We start from the raw sequence: 15,748 nt of genomic DNA on the forward strand, positions 1-15,748 counted from the left end.
ACACAGAATCGGAAACAGGCTCCAGGCTCTGAGCCATCAGCCCAGAGCCCGACGCGGAGCTCGAACTCACGGACCGCGAGATCGTGACCTGGCTGAAGTCGGACGCTTAACCGACTGCGCCACCCAGGCGCCCCAACATTAAACTTCTTAAACTTATTTTGCTTTTACCTAAAATATGGTTTTAGGTGGCAGTAATAAATTGTGGCTTTAAAAGATGATTAGAATTATATAAACATATTAACTGTTCTTAAGATCCTTCCTCTCTTTTTAGATTTGATTAACATTTGACAATACATTGTAATGTTTTGATATTAGAATTATGTGAATCAAAACTATGAGTGTATTTGAACTTTCAAGAAGAATTTAACCAAAAGATATAGGAAAGAACAAAATAAAACAATGTGGTAGATATAAAACAATTTGTGGTTTTCAGAGTAACAGACTTCTATATCAGTTGCATAATAGTAATTATTTATTCATGAAGTCTTTTTATTTCCATGGAAACACTGAGATCATTTTAATTTTTAATTACATTAGAGTTTACAGTTCCATAGATTTTAACTGTAGTAGCAAGCACAGAAGCTAGAGCTCTACCCATTTCCACTTTAAAAAATATAAAGGAGGAAGAAAGGGTTTAAAATGATGATGAATTTCACTTAGTTACAACCTTTAACTGTATATTGATTATTTCTAATTTCTCCTAAACCTGCCCTACAATTTTATATCCAATTTTTCCATTTTTGTCTATACCCTTCAGGTAAAAGTATTTTCACAGGAAAAAACTGCAATGCAAAATTGAGCAATGGATGCTGGTAAAATAGGTAGTTTGTGAGATAAGTAAAATAGTTGTGAGGTAATAGAAAAAGCAGAGAACTAGCTCTGCCACTTAGCTGAATTATCTCTGGTGAATCACTTCATTTCTTCATCTGCACCCTGAGAGAGTGAGGTTGAATGATAGAACTCAGTGGTTATATGTAAGTGATGAATCAATGGATTCTACTCCTGAAACCGTATGTTAACTAACTTGAATTTAAATAAATTGAAAGAGAAAAAAAAAGAATTCAATGGTTCTGTGAAATGGCTTGGCTGTATGGAGTCCAGGACTTGTGGGAACTATCCACGTGGGCCCAACAAATATGTTGATAATATTTCTCATGATATGAGCATTTGTCAACAGGGACTGGTTTGAAGGTTTTTTCAAAATTGTCTTTAATTGATGCATAATATTGCATAATATTTTTTTTTACATCTATTTTATTCATTCCCAGATTGTTGAACATTTAGATATTTTCAATATTTTTAACATCAAATGTCATTTTTTGCATCTCTCACTACTATGTTTTTGGTTTGCATTCCTAGACATAAAGTAACTAAACAGCATAAGCATTTTTACTCTTGATAATATTATCAAATTTCTTTCCATAAATGTTATATTGTTTTAGTCTATCTCAAAGTAATTTTTTATTTGAGAGAGAGAGTGTGAGTGAGGGAGAGGGATGGGGGTGGGAAGAGAGACAGAGAGAGAGACAGATAGAGAGAATCCCAAGCAGGCTCCATGCTCAGCATAGATCCTAACAGGGGGCTCCACCCATGACCCTGGGATCATGATCTGAGGTGAAATCTAGAGTGGGATACTCAGCTGACTGAGCCCCCCAGGCACCCTATCTCAAAGTAATTTTTGATTGTGCATCTGATCATGTCCTCATGAGAATTAAATATAATTTAAAGACTTTTCTAATTTGAAATACTTTACTTTTTTCAAATTAACATTTTTTATTAGTGAGGTGTTTTCATATATATTTTTTATGTGAAATACAATCTTTTCACTAGCCCATTTTAATATTGCAATTTAGTTTTTAAACAAAATCCATTTCTGTTGGCCTAGTACTTTTTAAAAAATGTTTAGGGATGCCTGGGTGGTTCAGTCAGTTAAGCATCTGACTTTAGTTCAGGTTGTGATCTCATGGTTTGTGAGTTCAAGGCCTTCATCAGGCTCTCAGCTCTCAGCGTGGAGCCTGCTTCGAACCTCTCTCCCCTTCTTTCTCTGCCCCTCCCCACCTCTCCCTGACCCTCCCCCATCTCTGCCCTCCCCCACTATGCACATGCTTCTCTCTCAGAAATAAACATTTTAAAAAAGGAAAAATATTATAATTATTTGCTACCTAGCAATGTGCACTTTCTTTTTAACTTGCTTGCCCTATCCTTTCCCAAATTATGTAGCATGCATACTATCAGTAATGGTGGAACATAAAGTCATTGTTCATTTTGATAGAGTAGGCAGTTAGTTAGGATCTAGCAGGAGGCCTAGAGGCCAGCAAAGAGGAAGTACAGCTATCTGGAAAGTCAGAGGCCTGTCCTAGCAGCACTCCACAAGAAGCTGGATCAGACCAGACAGATCCAAGATGGCAGATGCCATGACAGAAAACCCCTGACCAAATAAGGAAGAGAAGGCTCAAAACCCTGCTTCTAAGAAATCCTCAGCCCAAGCAATCAATATCCCATTGCCCTAGTTAACAACTGTCAATAAGAGATAGAAACCCAAACCCAATATCACAGTTCCTGTGCTTGCTCTTTCTTTTGTGCTCTTTTTTTTAATTTTAGTTTGAGTGTAGTTAATATACAGGGTTATAATAGTTTCAGGTGTACAATATAGTGATTTAACAATTCTATACATTACTCAGTGCTCATCATGATAAGCCACATATTTCACCCATCCTCCCACTCATTTCCCCTCTGGTAACCATCAACTGATTCTCTATAACTAAAGAGTGTGTTTCTTGGTTTGTCGTCTCTCTCTCTTTGCATTTGCTCATTTGGTTCTTAAATTTCACATGTGAGTAAAATCATATGGTATTTGTCTTTCTCTGACTGACTTATTTCCCTTAGCATTATATCCTCTCTAGCTCTGTCCATGTTGTTGCAAATGGCAAAATTTCATTTTTTTATGGATGAAAAACATTCCATTGTGTATATATACCACATCTTCTTTATCCATTCATCAATCAATGGACACTTGGACTGTTTCCATAATTTGGCTATTATAAATAATGCTGCTATAAACATAGGGGTGCATGTATCCCTTTGTATTATTGTCTTTGTATTCTTTGAGTAAATATCAGAACTGTGATTGCTGGATTGTAGAATAGTTCTATTTTTAACTTTTTGAGGAACCTCCATATTGTCTTCCACAGTAGCTGCACCAGTTTGCATCCCCACCAACAGTGCACAAGGCTTTCTTTTCTCCACATCCTCACCAACGCCTGTTGTTTCTTGTCTTGGTGATTTTAGCCCTTCTGACAGGTATGAGGTGATATTGCATTGTAGTTTTGATTTGCGTTTTCCTGATGATGAGTGATATTGAGTGTTTTTTCATGTGTCTATTGGCCATCTGGATGTTTTCTTTGACGAAATGTCTGTTCATGTCTTCTACCCATTTTTTAATTGGGTTATTTTTTGAGGTGTTGAGTTGTATAAGTTCTTTATTTTGGACACTAACCCTTTATCACATATGTCATTCGTAAATATCTTTTCCAATTCTGTAGGTTATCTTTTAGTTTTGTTGATTGTTTCCTTTGCTGTGCAGAAAGAAGCTTTTTATTTTGATGTAGTCCCAAGTTTATTTTTGCTTTTGTTTCCCTTGCCTCAGGAAATGTAGCTACAAAAAAGTGGCTACAGTTATTAGTGTCAGAGAAATTACTGTCTTTGTTCTCTTCTAGGATTTTTATGGTTTTAGGTCTCACATTGAGGTCTTCAAGCCATTTTGAGTTTAGCTTTGTCTATGGTGTAAGAAAGTGGTCCCGTTTCTTTCTTTTGCATATGTAGCTGTCCAGTTTCCCCAACACCATTGTTGAAGACTGTCCTTTGCCCATTGGATATTCTTTCCTGCTTTGTCAAAGATTAATTGACCATATAGTTGGGGGGCTTTCTATTCTGTTCCATTGATCTATGTGTCTGTTTCTGTACCAGTAGCATACTGTTTTGATTACTTTGTAGCATAACTTGAAGTCCAGGATTGTGATGCCTCCAGCTTTGCTTTTCTCTTGAAAGGTTGCTTTGACTATTCAGGGTCTTTTGTGTCCCATACAAATTGTAGGATTGTTTGTTCTAGTTCTGTGAAAAGTGTTGGTATTTTGATAGGGATTGCATTAAATATGTAGATTGATTTCAGTAGTATTGACATTTTAAGAATATTTGTTCTTCCAACTCATGAACATGAAATATCTTTCCATTTCTTTGTGTCATCTTTAGTGTCTTTCATTAAAGTTTTATAGTTTTCAGAATAAAGATCTTTCACCTCTTTGGTTAAGTTTATTCCTAGTATTTTATTGGTTTTGGTGCAATTGTAAATGGGATTTTTCCCTCCCTTCCTTCCTTCCTTCCTTCCTTCCTTCCTTCCTTCCTTCCTTCCTTTCATCTTAGTGAGAGAAGCATGCAAGTAGATGCAAGAGAGGGGCAGTGAGAGGAAGACAGAGAATCCAAAGCAGGCTCTATGCTAACAGTAGACAGCCCAATGTGGGGCTCAGACTCAGGAACCACGAGATCAATACCTGAGCTGGAGTTAGATGCTTAACCAACTGAACCACCCAGGTGCCCCAGTGAGATTGTTTTTTTTTAATTTCTCTTTCTGCTGCTTCATTATTGGTGTATAGAAATGCAACAGGTTTCTGTATATTGATTTTGTATCCTGTGACTTTACTGAAATCATTTATCAGTTTTGTAGTTTTTGGTGGCGTCTTTTGGGTTTTCTCTATATAGTATCATGTCATCTGCAAATAGTGAAAGTTTTACTTCTTCCTTACTGATTTGGATGCCTTTTATTTCTTTCTGTTGTCTGATGGCTATGGCTAGGACTTCCAGTACTATGTTGAATAAAAGTGGTGAGAGTATACATCCTTGTCTTATTCCTGACCTTAGGGGAAAAGCTGAGAGAAAAGCATTTCCCTGTTGAGTGTGATGTTAGCTGTGGGTTTTTTATATAGGGGCTTTATTATGTTGAAGAATGTTTCTTTTAAACCTACTTCATTGAAGGTTTTTTATAATGAATTGATGTTGTACTTTTGTCAAATGCTTTTCCTGCATCTCTTGAAGTGATTATATGGTTTTTATCTTTTCTCTTATTGATGTGATCTATCTCATTGATTTATTTGGGAGTATTGAACCACTGTTGCATCCCAAGAATAAATTCCACTTAATCATGGTGAATGATTTTTTTTAATGTTTTGTTGGATTTTATTTGTTAGTAATTTTTGAGGATTTTTGCATCTATGTTCATCAGAGATATTGTCCTGTAGTTCTCTTTTTTTGTGGTGTCTTTATCTGGTTTTGCCATCAGGGTGATAACTGTCCTTATAGAATGAGTTTGGAAGTTTTCTTTCCTCTTCTATTTTTTGGAATAGTTTGAGAAGAATAGATATTAACTCTTCTTGAAATGTTTGGTAGAATTTGCTTGGAAGTTTTTTTGATTACAGATTCAATTTCATTGCCAGTAATCATGTTGTGTTCAAATTTTTTATTTCTTCCTGGTTCAGTTTTGGGAGGTTATGTGTTTCTAGGAATTTATCCATTTCTTCTAGGCTGTTCAATTTGTATAATTTTTCATAATATTCTCTTACAATTATTTGTATTTCTGTGGTATTGGTTGTTACTTCTCCTCTTTCATTTGTGATTTTTGTTCTCTCTGTTTCTCTTGAGCTAGTCTCCTTTTACATCTCAAGAGTGTACTTTCAGTTTACTGAACTTTCCCGCTTGTGTCACTCCTTTGGTGTGCTGTGTCTGTCCTTGAATTCTTTCTTGGGATGAAAACAAGAACCTTTGGCAACCTCTTTGGGTTGGGCTGGGTCGAGGCCCCAGGGCCTGGGGTCTCTGAAATTCACCCAGCAACAGTTAACATATATTTACTTAGTTCTAAAATATGGTAATAGATAACACTTATTGAGTGCCAGATGCTTTATATTTATCATTTAATCCTCATACCTGGCCTGGGTTTTATTATCCCAATTTTATGGAAGAAAAACAAACTCAGAGGGATTGAATACTTTACCCGAGATTATACATAGCTAAGAAGCCAAGAATCAAAAATCTAAACCCAGGACTTTTTTACTCCAAAGTCTGTGTTATAATCAGATTTTACTCTAAATTAAATAATTCATGAACTATCAAAATTCACCATGAGGAAGAGTATGCTTCCTGCCAACCTAGAGTGTTTATAAATTAAAAGATAAGGGACTGTAGGATATAGATTAATATATTAATATTAATCTTAATTAATATTAAATTAATATTAAATTAATATTTTTTTCAGAGTAGTATTAACACTTTTATTTTCAACCCACCTTGATCTTTGAAATCTCCTGAAACAAAATATTTAATTAAAAAGTTGTTATAAAGATCTAATAGAGGACGGTATTTAAGTTTTCTTTTTTTAATGTAAGTTCTTCACCCGACATAGGGCTTGAATTCACAACCACAAAATCAAGAGTCACGTGCTTTACCTAGTGAACCAGCCAGGCACCCTGAGGGACAATCTTTAAGGAACATTGGCTCTAAGCCATTACTGTCTTAGATTTTGTATACCAAATAGTTCAGAGGATATTTAAATTGGAAAATAAGCATTTCATTCTGTAATTCATACACATTTGGAGCTGTCTAGATTCCAGATCTTTTCTAGTTTGTCAAGAATTTATATTACAAGTGGATGTTGACTTTTGTCACATAATGCATCTATTGAGATAATTGTATGGTTTTTCTCCTTTAGTCTATTAAATTGGTGAAATACATAGACTGATGGGTTTTTTAAAGTTTTATTTTAATTCCATTTAGTTAACATTCAGTGTATATTAGTTTCAGGTGTACAGTATAGTGATTCAACCCTTCCATGTATCACCCTGTGCTGATCAAAAGTGTAATCCCTACTTTGGCTCAGGCCATGGTCTCACAGTTCAGAAGTTCAAGTCCCTCATAGGGCTTTGTGCTGATAGCTTAGAGCCTGGAGCCTGCTTTGGATTCTGTGTCTCCCTCTCTCTCTGCCCCTCCCATGCTCACACTCTGCCTCTCTCTCTCTCTCTCAAAAATGAATAAACATTAAAAAAATTTAAAAAAAAAAAGTGCAGTCCTTGATCTCCGTCACATGTTAACCCAGCTCGTTCTCTATATAGATGGATGTTTAAATGATACATGTCATACATATTTTTTGGTACACACATGCACAGTTTCTCCAGCTCCATACGAAGTAGTTGGATCATTGGATATACATGTAGCTTTACTAGATAGTGCCAAACTAATTTCCAAATCGATTGTACCAGTGTATACCCTCACTAACAGTGTATGATAATTACAGTTGTTTCATATCTTTAAAAATACTTTTTATTGTCAGACTTCCTAAATATATAGTGGGTTTTAATTGTGGTTTTAATTTGCATTTCCTTAATTGCGACTGAGTTTGAGTACCTTTTCAATATTGGTTCACCATTTGTATTTCCCTTCCTGTGAATGGCCAATCTAAATATTTTGCTCATTTAAAAACTTCTGGGGGCGCCTGGGTGGCTCAGTTGGTTGAGCGTCCAACTTCAGCCCAGGTCATGATCTCATGGTTCATGAGTTCGAGCCCAGAGTCAGGCTTTGTGCTGACAGCTCAGAGCCTGGAACCTGCTTCAGATTCTCTGTCTCCCTCTCTTTTTGCCCCTCCCCTATTCACACTCTGTCTCTCTCTCTCTCTCTCTCTCTCAAAAATAAATAAAAACATTAAAAAAATTAAAAACTCCTAGATAGTTTCTATTACTTTTTTTATTGGGATTCTATACATATTCCAAGTAAGAGTCTTTTATTAAAAATATGTTTTACAAATATATTTTCCTTTTCCAAGGTGTCTTTGCTCTCTCTGTAGTGCTTTTGAGGAACAAGCTTTTTAAATCTTATTGTAGTGAAAGTTATCAATTTTGTCCCTTATAGCTAGTGCTTTGTTTCTTGTTTCAGAAATCACTGTGTGGAAGCTTAAACGAGCCTGTGCAGAGAGACCACATTTAACAGGTTTTGTGGGTTTTTTGTTTGTTTTGTTTTTGTTTTTAGAGAGCGTAAGCAGGGGAGGGGCAGAGGGAGAGAGAAAGAATCTCAAGCAGGCTCCATGCTCAGTGTGATGCAGGGCTCAATCCCACAACCCTGGGATCATAACCTGAGCCGAAATCAAGAGTCAGATGCTCATCTGAGCCATCCGACCGAGCCACCTATTTTATGTTGACAGTCCAATGAAGTTCCAAGTCAACAGGCAGCATCAACCACAGACATGTAAGTGAAGATGTCTTCAGATTATTTCAGCCCTCAGCCATTGAGTCACTCCCAGCCTTTGAGTCTCCCAGCTGAAGCCCCAGACACTGTGGAGTAGATACAAATCATCTCTTCTTTGCTCTACCCAAATCCCTGGTCCATAGAGTCTGTGAACACAATAAAATTTTTGTTTTATGCCACTAAGTTTTACTAAGTATTGTTTAATGCATAGCATAATTTTATTTTGTTAAAAACATATACTTGCATCATTGAATAAATTTAGAAAAATGGGGAAAATACACATAACTGAGTTGTCATGGTTATCTCTGGATCATGCATATTTACAAATAATGACACAAAGTTAACTGAAAAGAAGAGAAATTTCATTCAAATTTAAAGATACCTGAGGATCTTTCCAAATATTTGTTTTTTATTAAATTTGTTTAAACAAAACAATAGCAACAGTTCATCTATTTCTTCCACCCTCCAACCCCTGCCTCTGGCAACCACCAATCTGTTCTCTGTATCTATGAACTTGGATTCTATTTATTAAAAAAAAAAAAAAAAGAGAGAGAGATCATACAGTGTTTGCCTTTCTCTTTCTTATTTCACTGAGCATAATGCCTTCAAGGGGCACCACAAGGTCTTAAGATGATTTGTTATGTAAGAATTGTGGAATAAAAAGACCATGGGAACCTTTAAAAAAAAAATGTTGTGATAGATGCAACCTAACAGTTTTTAGTGTCTGGAAATACTGATATTATAAGAGAACCAAACAAACTATGCTCAGTCACCTGATGAAGTTGGGAATAGGGTAGTGTTCAGACTATACATTGTTCTCCCCAAATCCATTTTCCATAGTATTACCTAGGTATATGAATAGAATCTTCCAGTATCCTTTCTAGCTAGATGTAGGTGTTGACTAAAGTCTTGCTCATGGAATTTGAGAAGTGAGTGCCACTTCTATGTAACCAAAAGGAAATGGTCCTTCATTTCCACTTTTTCTTCCTTCCTGTAAGCTGGTTGATAAGGACAATATCCTGTGAGTTCAAAGAGCAATGAGAAGGGGAGAACTGGGGCCCTTGAATCTCATTGTGGGATCGAGGTGCGCTACCTACCTTAAGACTGTTAGAAAGATTTAAAATTCCCATCTTATTTAATCCACTGCATTTTACATCTATATTACATTAAACTCTCCCTCCACCCCTTAACTTACACAGGTAGTTAAGAATAGGAGGGGAGAGACCGAAAGATAATAGGATTTGTACGAGCACAGCCTAGGAAGTTGGCAATGTTAGAAATTATCAAGATACCACTTTAAATCAAAATCTGTAAAGGGTGGATCAGGAATCTAAAAAGGAAAGGAAGTTGCTGTCTTTAATCATATGTTCACTCATTTGGTCAGTTATTGGTCACTTAAGTATCTGGAATTTATACTCCCTTCCATAACCTCTCTTGTTTTTAATAGCTATTACAACATTCTGATGAGAAATAAAATTTATAATGCCTAAATTATTACATAAATGCCTATTTTGGCTTTTAGCGTTTTTTGCCTTTTTTTACCATATCCTAGTCAAGTAAAATAACTGCACCTTTCTTTCTTTCTCTCTCTGCTCTCTCTTTAATGATAAACTATACATAAGGTAAAGTTTACCATTTTAACTATTTTTAAGTGTACAGTTCTTTGCCATTCAGTACATTCACACTGTGTGCAACCATCTCCAGAACTATTATCCGTCTCCAGAACTTTTTCTTCATCTCTAACGTTAACTCTATAACCATTAAATAATAACTCCCCATCGTACACTGCCGTAAGTGGTTCTCTTTTTTGTAATAAAATACCCACTAAAACATCAGAAAGCTTTTAATGAGACTGAGTGGATAACTGCAAACAATAAGATATAATTGGGAAAGTGGGCATTTGATGTTAGTTTTTTTTTTTTTCTTTTTTTTTTTTTTTTAAATTTTTTTTTTTCAACGTTTATTTATTTTTGGGACAGAGAGAGACAGAGCATGAACGGGGGAGGGGCAGAGAGAGAGGGAGACACAGAATCGGAAACAGGCTCCAGGCTCTGAGCCATCAGCCCAGAGCCTGATGCGGGGCTCGAACTCACGGACCGCGAGATCGTGACCTGGCTGAAGTCGGACGCTTAACCGACTGCGCCACCCAGGCGCCCCAGTTTTTTTTTTTTAAGAGAGAAAGAGAGCATGAGTTTGGGAGGGACTGAGAGAGAGGGGGACAGAAGATCTGGAGCAGGATGTGCTTGACATGGGGGCTCATACTCATGAACCTTGAGATCATGACCTGAGCTACAGTCAGAGACTTAAGCAGCTGAGCCACCCAGGTACCCCAAGAAAGTAGGCTTGTGTATGCCACTTCTATTTGTAAAATTATTCAACTGAGGGTATTTTCTTTACAGTGGCTGCTTGATTTCTTATCTGGAAACCTAAAAACTAAATGGAAAATTTTTTCTTTAGTTTTCTATTCTTCCTCTTAATTTGTACTGAAACAAGCTTTTGTTTCATTCAACTTATTCCTTTAGGGCACTATTTTCCATCTGCTTATTCGAAACTGGAAACCATAATCTTCTTGATTTCCTAATGTGTGTCACCATGATGAATCATATGATAAACAAAAGCTAATGATCCTTTTGGCAGGAAATAAATACAGGAATGGAATGCTCAGTAAACAAAGATCTTTCTCCTTAATTAAATACATTACAATAAAATAGGAAAAGTGAAATAGGTAACTTTTTTCAGAAATGTCTTCAGAAAACTGTGAAACATTTTGTGTTTTCATCATTGTTGACTTGACTGCCTTTAATATGTATTAACCTTTACAAACTACCTGAACTCAGATGTTTTAATAAGTGTTACTTTTTGATTACTATTAAAATTTTGTGGTAATATGAAAAAGTAAAGCCCTATGAGTCAGTCGTAGTTGTTTACCCCTGACACTCTAGATTTCATAATCTTAATTCCAAATACACTGATAATCATTAATCCACTTTATTACTGAAACAGAAAAAATGTAAGGAGCCAATAAATCAAACGAATATACAAATCAAAAGAATTATCAAAAAAACCAGAAAACTAGTACCAGATGCAGTTCCTAAGAACTACTAGATTAATGTTAGAAATATCATATTGTTTTTTTTAAATTTCCTTTTAATATTTATTTACATTTGAGACAGAGAGACAGAGTGAGAGCAGGGGAGGGGCAGAGAAAGAGGGAGACACAGAATCCAAACCAGGCTGCAGGCTCTGAACTGTCAGCCCAGAGCCTAACGTGGGGCTCGAACCCATAAACCATGAGATCATGACTTGAGCCAAAGTTGGACGCTCAATGAACTGAGCCACCCAGGGGCCCCTCATACATTCTTTACTGTGAATAATGTAGGGGAAAAAAAGTAATTGAGATGTGTGGTTGTACAGCATACATGGGGTAGAGATTACATAGAGGTGGTTTTTTTTTTTAATTTTCTTTTTAATTCATATAGTATTGTATTGCTGTAAGAAAGAAATAATCCTTGATACATAACAGTAAAGAGGTCTCAGATACTTGAATTTGAATTAGAGCAATTGGATTTCAAGAAAGCTGCTTTCTTAGAAAATCTCTCCCAGCCTCAAATTTTTATTTTATTCACATTTAGGTAAAAGAAAATAATAATTTTAGAAAGAGAAATTGCCACTTTATAAGTAAAATTTTCCTGTAATTTCTTTTTTCTTCTTGATTAAAGATTTTTTCTCTACTGTAGACTTTGGAAGTCTTAACTTTCAATTAACTTTCCAGCCACCATTGAAAGTTTATTTTACATGAAAGTGAAGTGGCTTTCTTTCATGTTTCAACTAAATTTTAATTACTGTATTCTGTGTGTTGGAAAGAGTGTAGGATTACATGTTGCCTTGGGAAAGATATCACAAGATGTAGGACAACAAATATAATTTTATTCTTGTCATGGCCTTGCTTAAAAACTCTCATTTTACACAGAATGAAATCTAAATCATTGATCCAGCATTCAGGACCTACTGTGAGCTAATTGCAACCTTTATCTTCCCAACCTCATCTCCTTCCTATTCTACCCTAGCTAGACTGCTCACGTAAATCACAGCCTCTTCAAAATTTAGAGGAGAATTTTCTGAGGAGTCAATCTTTTACCTAAGCAGTCTCTTTTCAGAATTCTTTTTTTTCTGGACACTCAAATTCTGACATTCCTTCAAGGTCTAGCTCAAGTACCACTTTCTTCCTTAAGCATAGTAATCATTTGGTAATATCTCCCTGCAACTCTCCGCACTGAATGTACCTTTACCTCTTTAAGAATTCTCTTCATTCTATTTATATTCTGTTCTTTATCTTATGTTTCAGATCTGCCTCTTCAGTCCTGAGTAATAAAGACGTTGTTAGAGGTATACTCAAGTAGAAAATACATGGGTGTTAAATTCAGATATAGCTAATTGGTGTGTATGAATTTTGCATTTCCCTCTTGCTAGCTAGCTGTGTGACCTTGTGCCAGTTAAACTTCTATACCACAGTTATCTGTAAAATGAAGAGAATTCCATCTGTCTTGCAATGTTAATTTGATAGAGATAAAATATGTAAAGCATATGGTACTATGTACATAGTAGGTGCTCAACAAATTATTATGCATAGTTGATTTTTAATCCCCATTCAAGTGGTAGCCACCAATAGGCATCCCTGTTGAGTTAATTTGCACTTTTTTTGGGGGGGGGGTCATTTTAATACTTACAAAAAGTAAAACAAGATTATATCAGATAGGCTGTGTACAGTAGCTGTGGCTTACAAAACATACCAGTAATTTTTACCTGGTGAGTATAAAGAGAACCAAGGAGGATTCAGGTGTCTTTTACAACCAAGGGTGTACACAGGGCATCACCACATTAAAGGACAAAAAAATTCACATTTTCTACATTGAAAAAAAAAAAAGCACAGATCTCCAAATGTCTCTGAAGACCGAAAAAGTCAAAGTTTTCTGAAGGGTGGAAAAGAAGAAATCTGAAACGAAACTCTAAATGTAAAAAGATTTTTACTTCACAAGACCAATTTTCTTGGCTTCTGTTTCATATATATCAACAATCTCCACATTTTGACTATAAAAACTTCTGCTTTTTCATCAAGTACCATGGCAACATCATCTAAAATGCCCTGAGGTGAATTATGAACCATAACCTTAGAACAAACAAAATAAACTATTGTAGCTTCTTCTTCACCTATGTATTTTATAATTTTCTTATTAATCCATGGTCTAATCCATCGTTCCATCAATACAGAATCCACAATAGACCAGTCCAGGGGATAAGCAAAGAGCTCAGGTTTGGCCATAGGGATTTTCTCAATGAGACCTTAATGTGTTTGAGCTTTTCTTCAGTGTTTACAGTGCCTTTGGCAGCATTTTTATCATCTTCACCATAATCCAAGGGAACTAGTTTCCTTTTTAGGGATACATCATCACTGTCTTCATCCTCAAATTTGTTAAAGACACTATCTATGGGGAGTTTCTTTCTCTTCACAGAATTAGGTTGACCAGGACTATTGGAAACACCCAGTTTAAGACTTAGCTCTATTTTTGGCCCATGTTCCTCAAGTTGCTGTTGATCTGGTGAATTTTCATGAGGAATAACTACCACAAGGAGACTCATCCCCAACAGTGTTGGGGGTTGCATTGCCACTGGCAGAGGAAACAGATGGAGCAGAACTAATGGGCCTCAGAGTTGGTTTGAGACAGGGCTTTTGCTCCGACTCTTCTTCCTCTTCCATTGGTTCCTCCCATTTTTCTTCTTTTTCTTGTTTTTCTTCTTCCTCTTGCTCTGATTCTGGTTCTTGCTTTATCTGTGATTGTCTGCACAATTCAGCCTCTTGTTCCATCATCTGGATCCAGGTGCCCTTCAGCCAGAAAGGCACTGCCTGATTTCCTCTAGCTCTTCCTTCTCTTTTTCTGTCCCGTTCATCTGCTTCCATTTCCTTTTGCCTACCAGGCAACCTTCTCTGAAGACCGCTTCCTCTGTAATATTTGGGATCGTCTCTATCATCATCATCATAATCTTCTAAGAATTCTTTTAGTCATTTAGCTTCTTTTGCCATTTATCTTCTTCTTTCTTCTCTTTCAGCCTCTTTCTCATACTCCTGGATTTTCTTCTGTTCTCAGATTTCCCAATTCTTAAGGTACTCTTGGTAAGCAGCTTCTTTCTCTCAGAGTTTTCTTTCAAGTTTTCTTTGTTCATAAGCATCTTCTTTGTCCTCTCCTCAGTCCCACTTCTTGTCTCTCTCTCTCTCTCTCTCTTTCCCATTCCTTTTCTCACTCTCCTGTTCTCTCTCTCTCTCTCTCTCTTACCTGCTCCAGTTCCCTTTCATGATCTTGCTCTTTTGTCTTGATCGACTCTGATCTGATCATGGTCCTGGTCTCTCTCTTTTGTGCGGTCACGATCCCCATCCCATTCTTATTCGTGCCCTCGTTCCTTCTCTTTTTCTATATCATATTCTTAAAGTTCTCATTTGACTGTTAAGTTGGATCTAACCTGCCTCTTACGGGGGTCCTGAAGGACATCTTGTGTGACTAGGAAATCCTAGTAACCTAAGGTTCTCAAAGACGATGATTTTGCCCCCAGTTTTGCCCCCAGGATATATGGCTTTGTCTGGAGACAGTTTTGTTTGTCACAGCTGGAAGATAGTATTTACTGGGTAGAGGCCAGGGATGCTGCTAAATAGTCTATAGTGAACAGGACAAAAAATCCAGTCCAAAATGTCAATAGTACTGAGGTTGAGAAACCCTGCTTTAAATTCATTGTCCTTTGGACTCTGAAAAGACAGCACAGTCAAAAGTCTAGGATTAAGGAGTTCTGGGTTCTAGTTTCAGTTCTGTTGACTACAAGTGGTGCACTGCAGGACAAGTCACTTAACTTACTTCTCTATCCTCTGTGCTTCCTACAATGTAAATTAGCTATGGATCTGTCCAGTACAGTAGTCATTAGCCACATGTGTCTTTTAAGTTAAAATTAAATAAAACTAAAAATTAATTTCCCTGTTGCACAAGTCCCATTGCAATTGTTTAATAGAAATATATGGCTAATGGCTACTGCACTGAACAACACAGATGTGGAACGTTTCCATTGTTGCAGAAATTTCTTTTAAAAATGTTTTAATCTTTATTTATTTTTGAGAGAGAGACAGAGCATGAGCAGGGGAGGGACAGAGAGATGGAGACAGAATCTGAAGCAGTCTCCAGGCTCTGAGCTGTCAATAGAGCCTGATGCAGGGCTCGAACTCATGGACCCCAAAATCATGACCTGACCTGAAGTCAGACAGTTAACCAACCGAGCCACCCAGGATCCCCCCATCATTGCAGAAATTTCTGTTGAACAGTGCTTGTCAAGAATTTTGGTTACATTCAAATTCAGGCCTTGATTTTTCAATATTTAAAACGGACATATTGAATTACATGATCTCTAATGTAACTTCCAGCTTTCCAGTTTT

General features: G+C 36.5%; 1 protein-coding gene and 1 pseudogene across 6 annotated transcripts in view; one reads left to right on the plus strand and one right to left on the minus strand.

Moving 5' to 3' along the window:
* CARF (calcium responsive transcription factor) overlaps positions 1-15,748 on the plus strand; it is a 101,083-nt gene that overhangs the window by 77,642 nt on the left and 7,693 nt on the right. For 2 of the 6 annotated variants that reach the window (XR_015255443.1, XM_086719328.1), the window contains 2 exons: positions 7,972-8,025; positions 8,237-8,459. The exons of 1 other annotated variant lie outside the window; for it this stretch is intronic. Coding sequence is in view for 2 of the 5 variants with exons in the window: in XM_086719328.1 (XP_086575454.1) it covers positions 7,972-8,022 (51 nt within the window). In the remaining 3 variants the exon portion in view is untranslated. Of the gene's footprint in view, positions 1-7,971; positions 8,460-15,748 lie in introns of those variants that run through there. 3 more of the 6 variants (XR_015255444.1, XR_015255448.1, XM_086719327.1) reach the window with 2 other exon arrangements.
* On the minus strand, positions 13,305-14,822 carry LOC112848591 (RNA-binding protein 25 pseudogene; annotated as a pseudogene).

The sequence above is a fragment of the Puma concolor genome, chromosome C1, assembly GCF_028749965.1.
Source record: "Puma concolor isolate L17-30 chromosome C1, mPumCon1.1.hap2, whole genome shotgun sequence".
NCBI classification, from domain to species: Eukaryota; Metazoa; Chordata; class Mammalia; order Carnivora; family Felidae; genus Puma; species Puma concolor.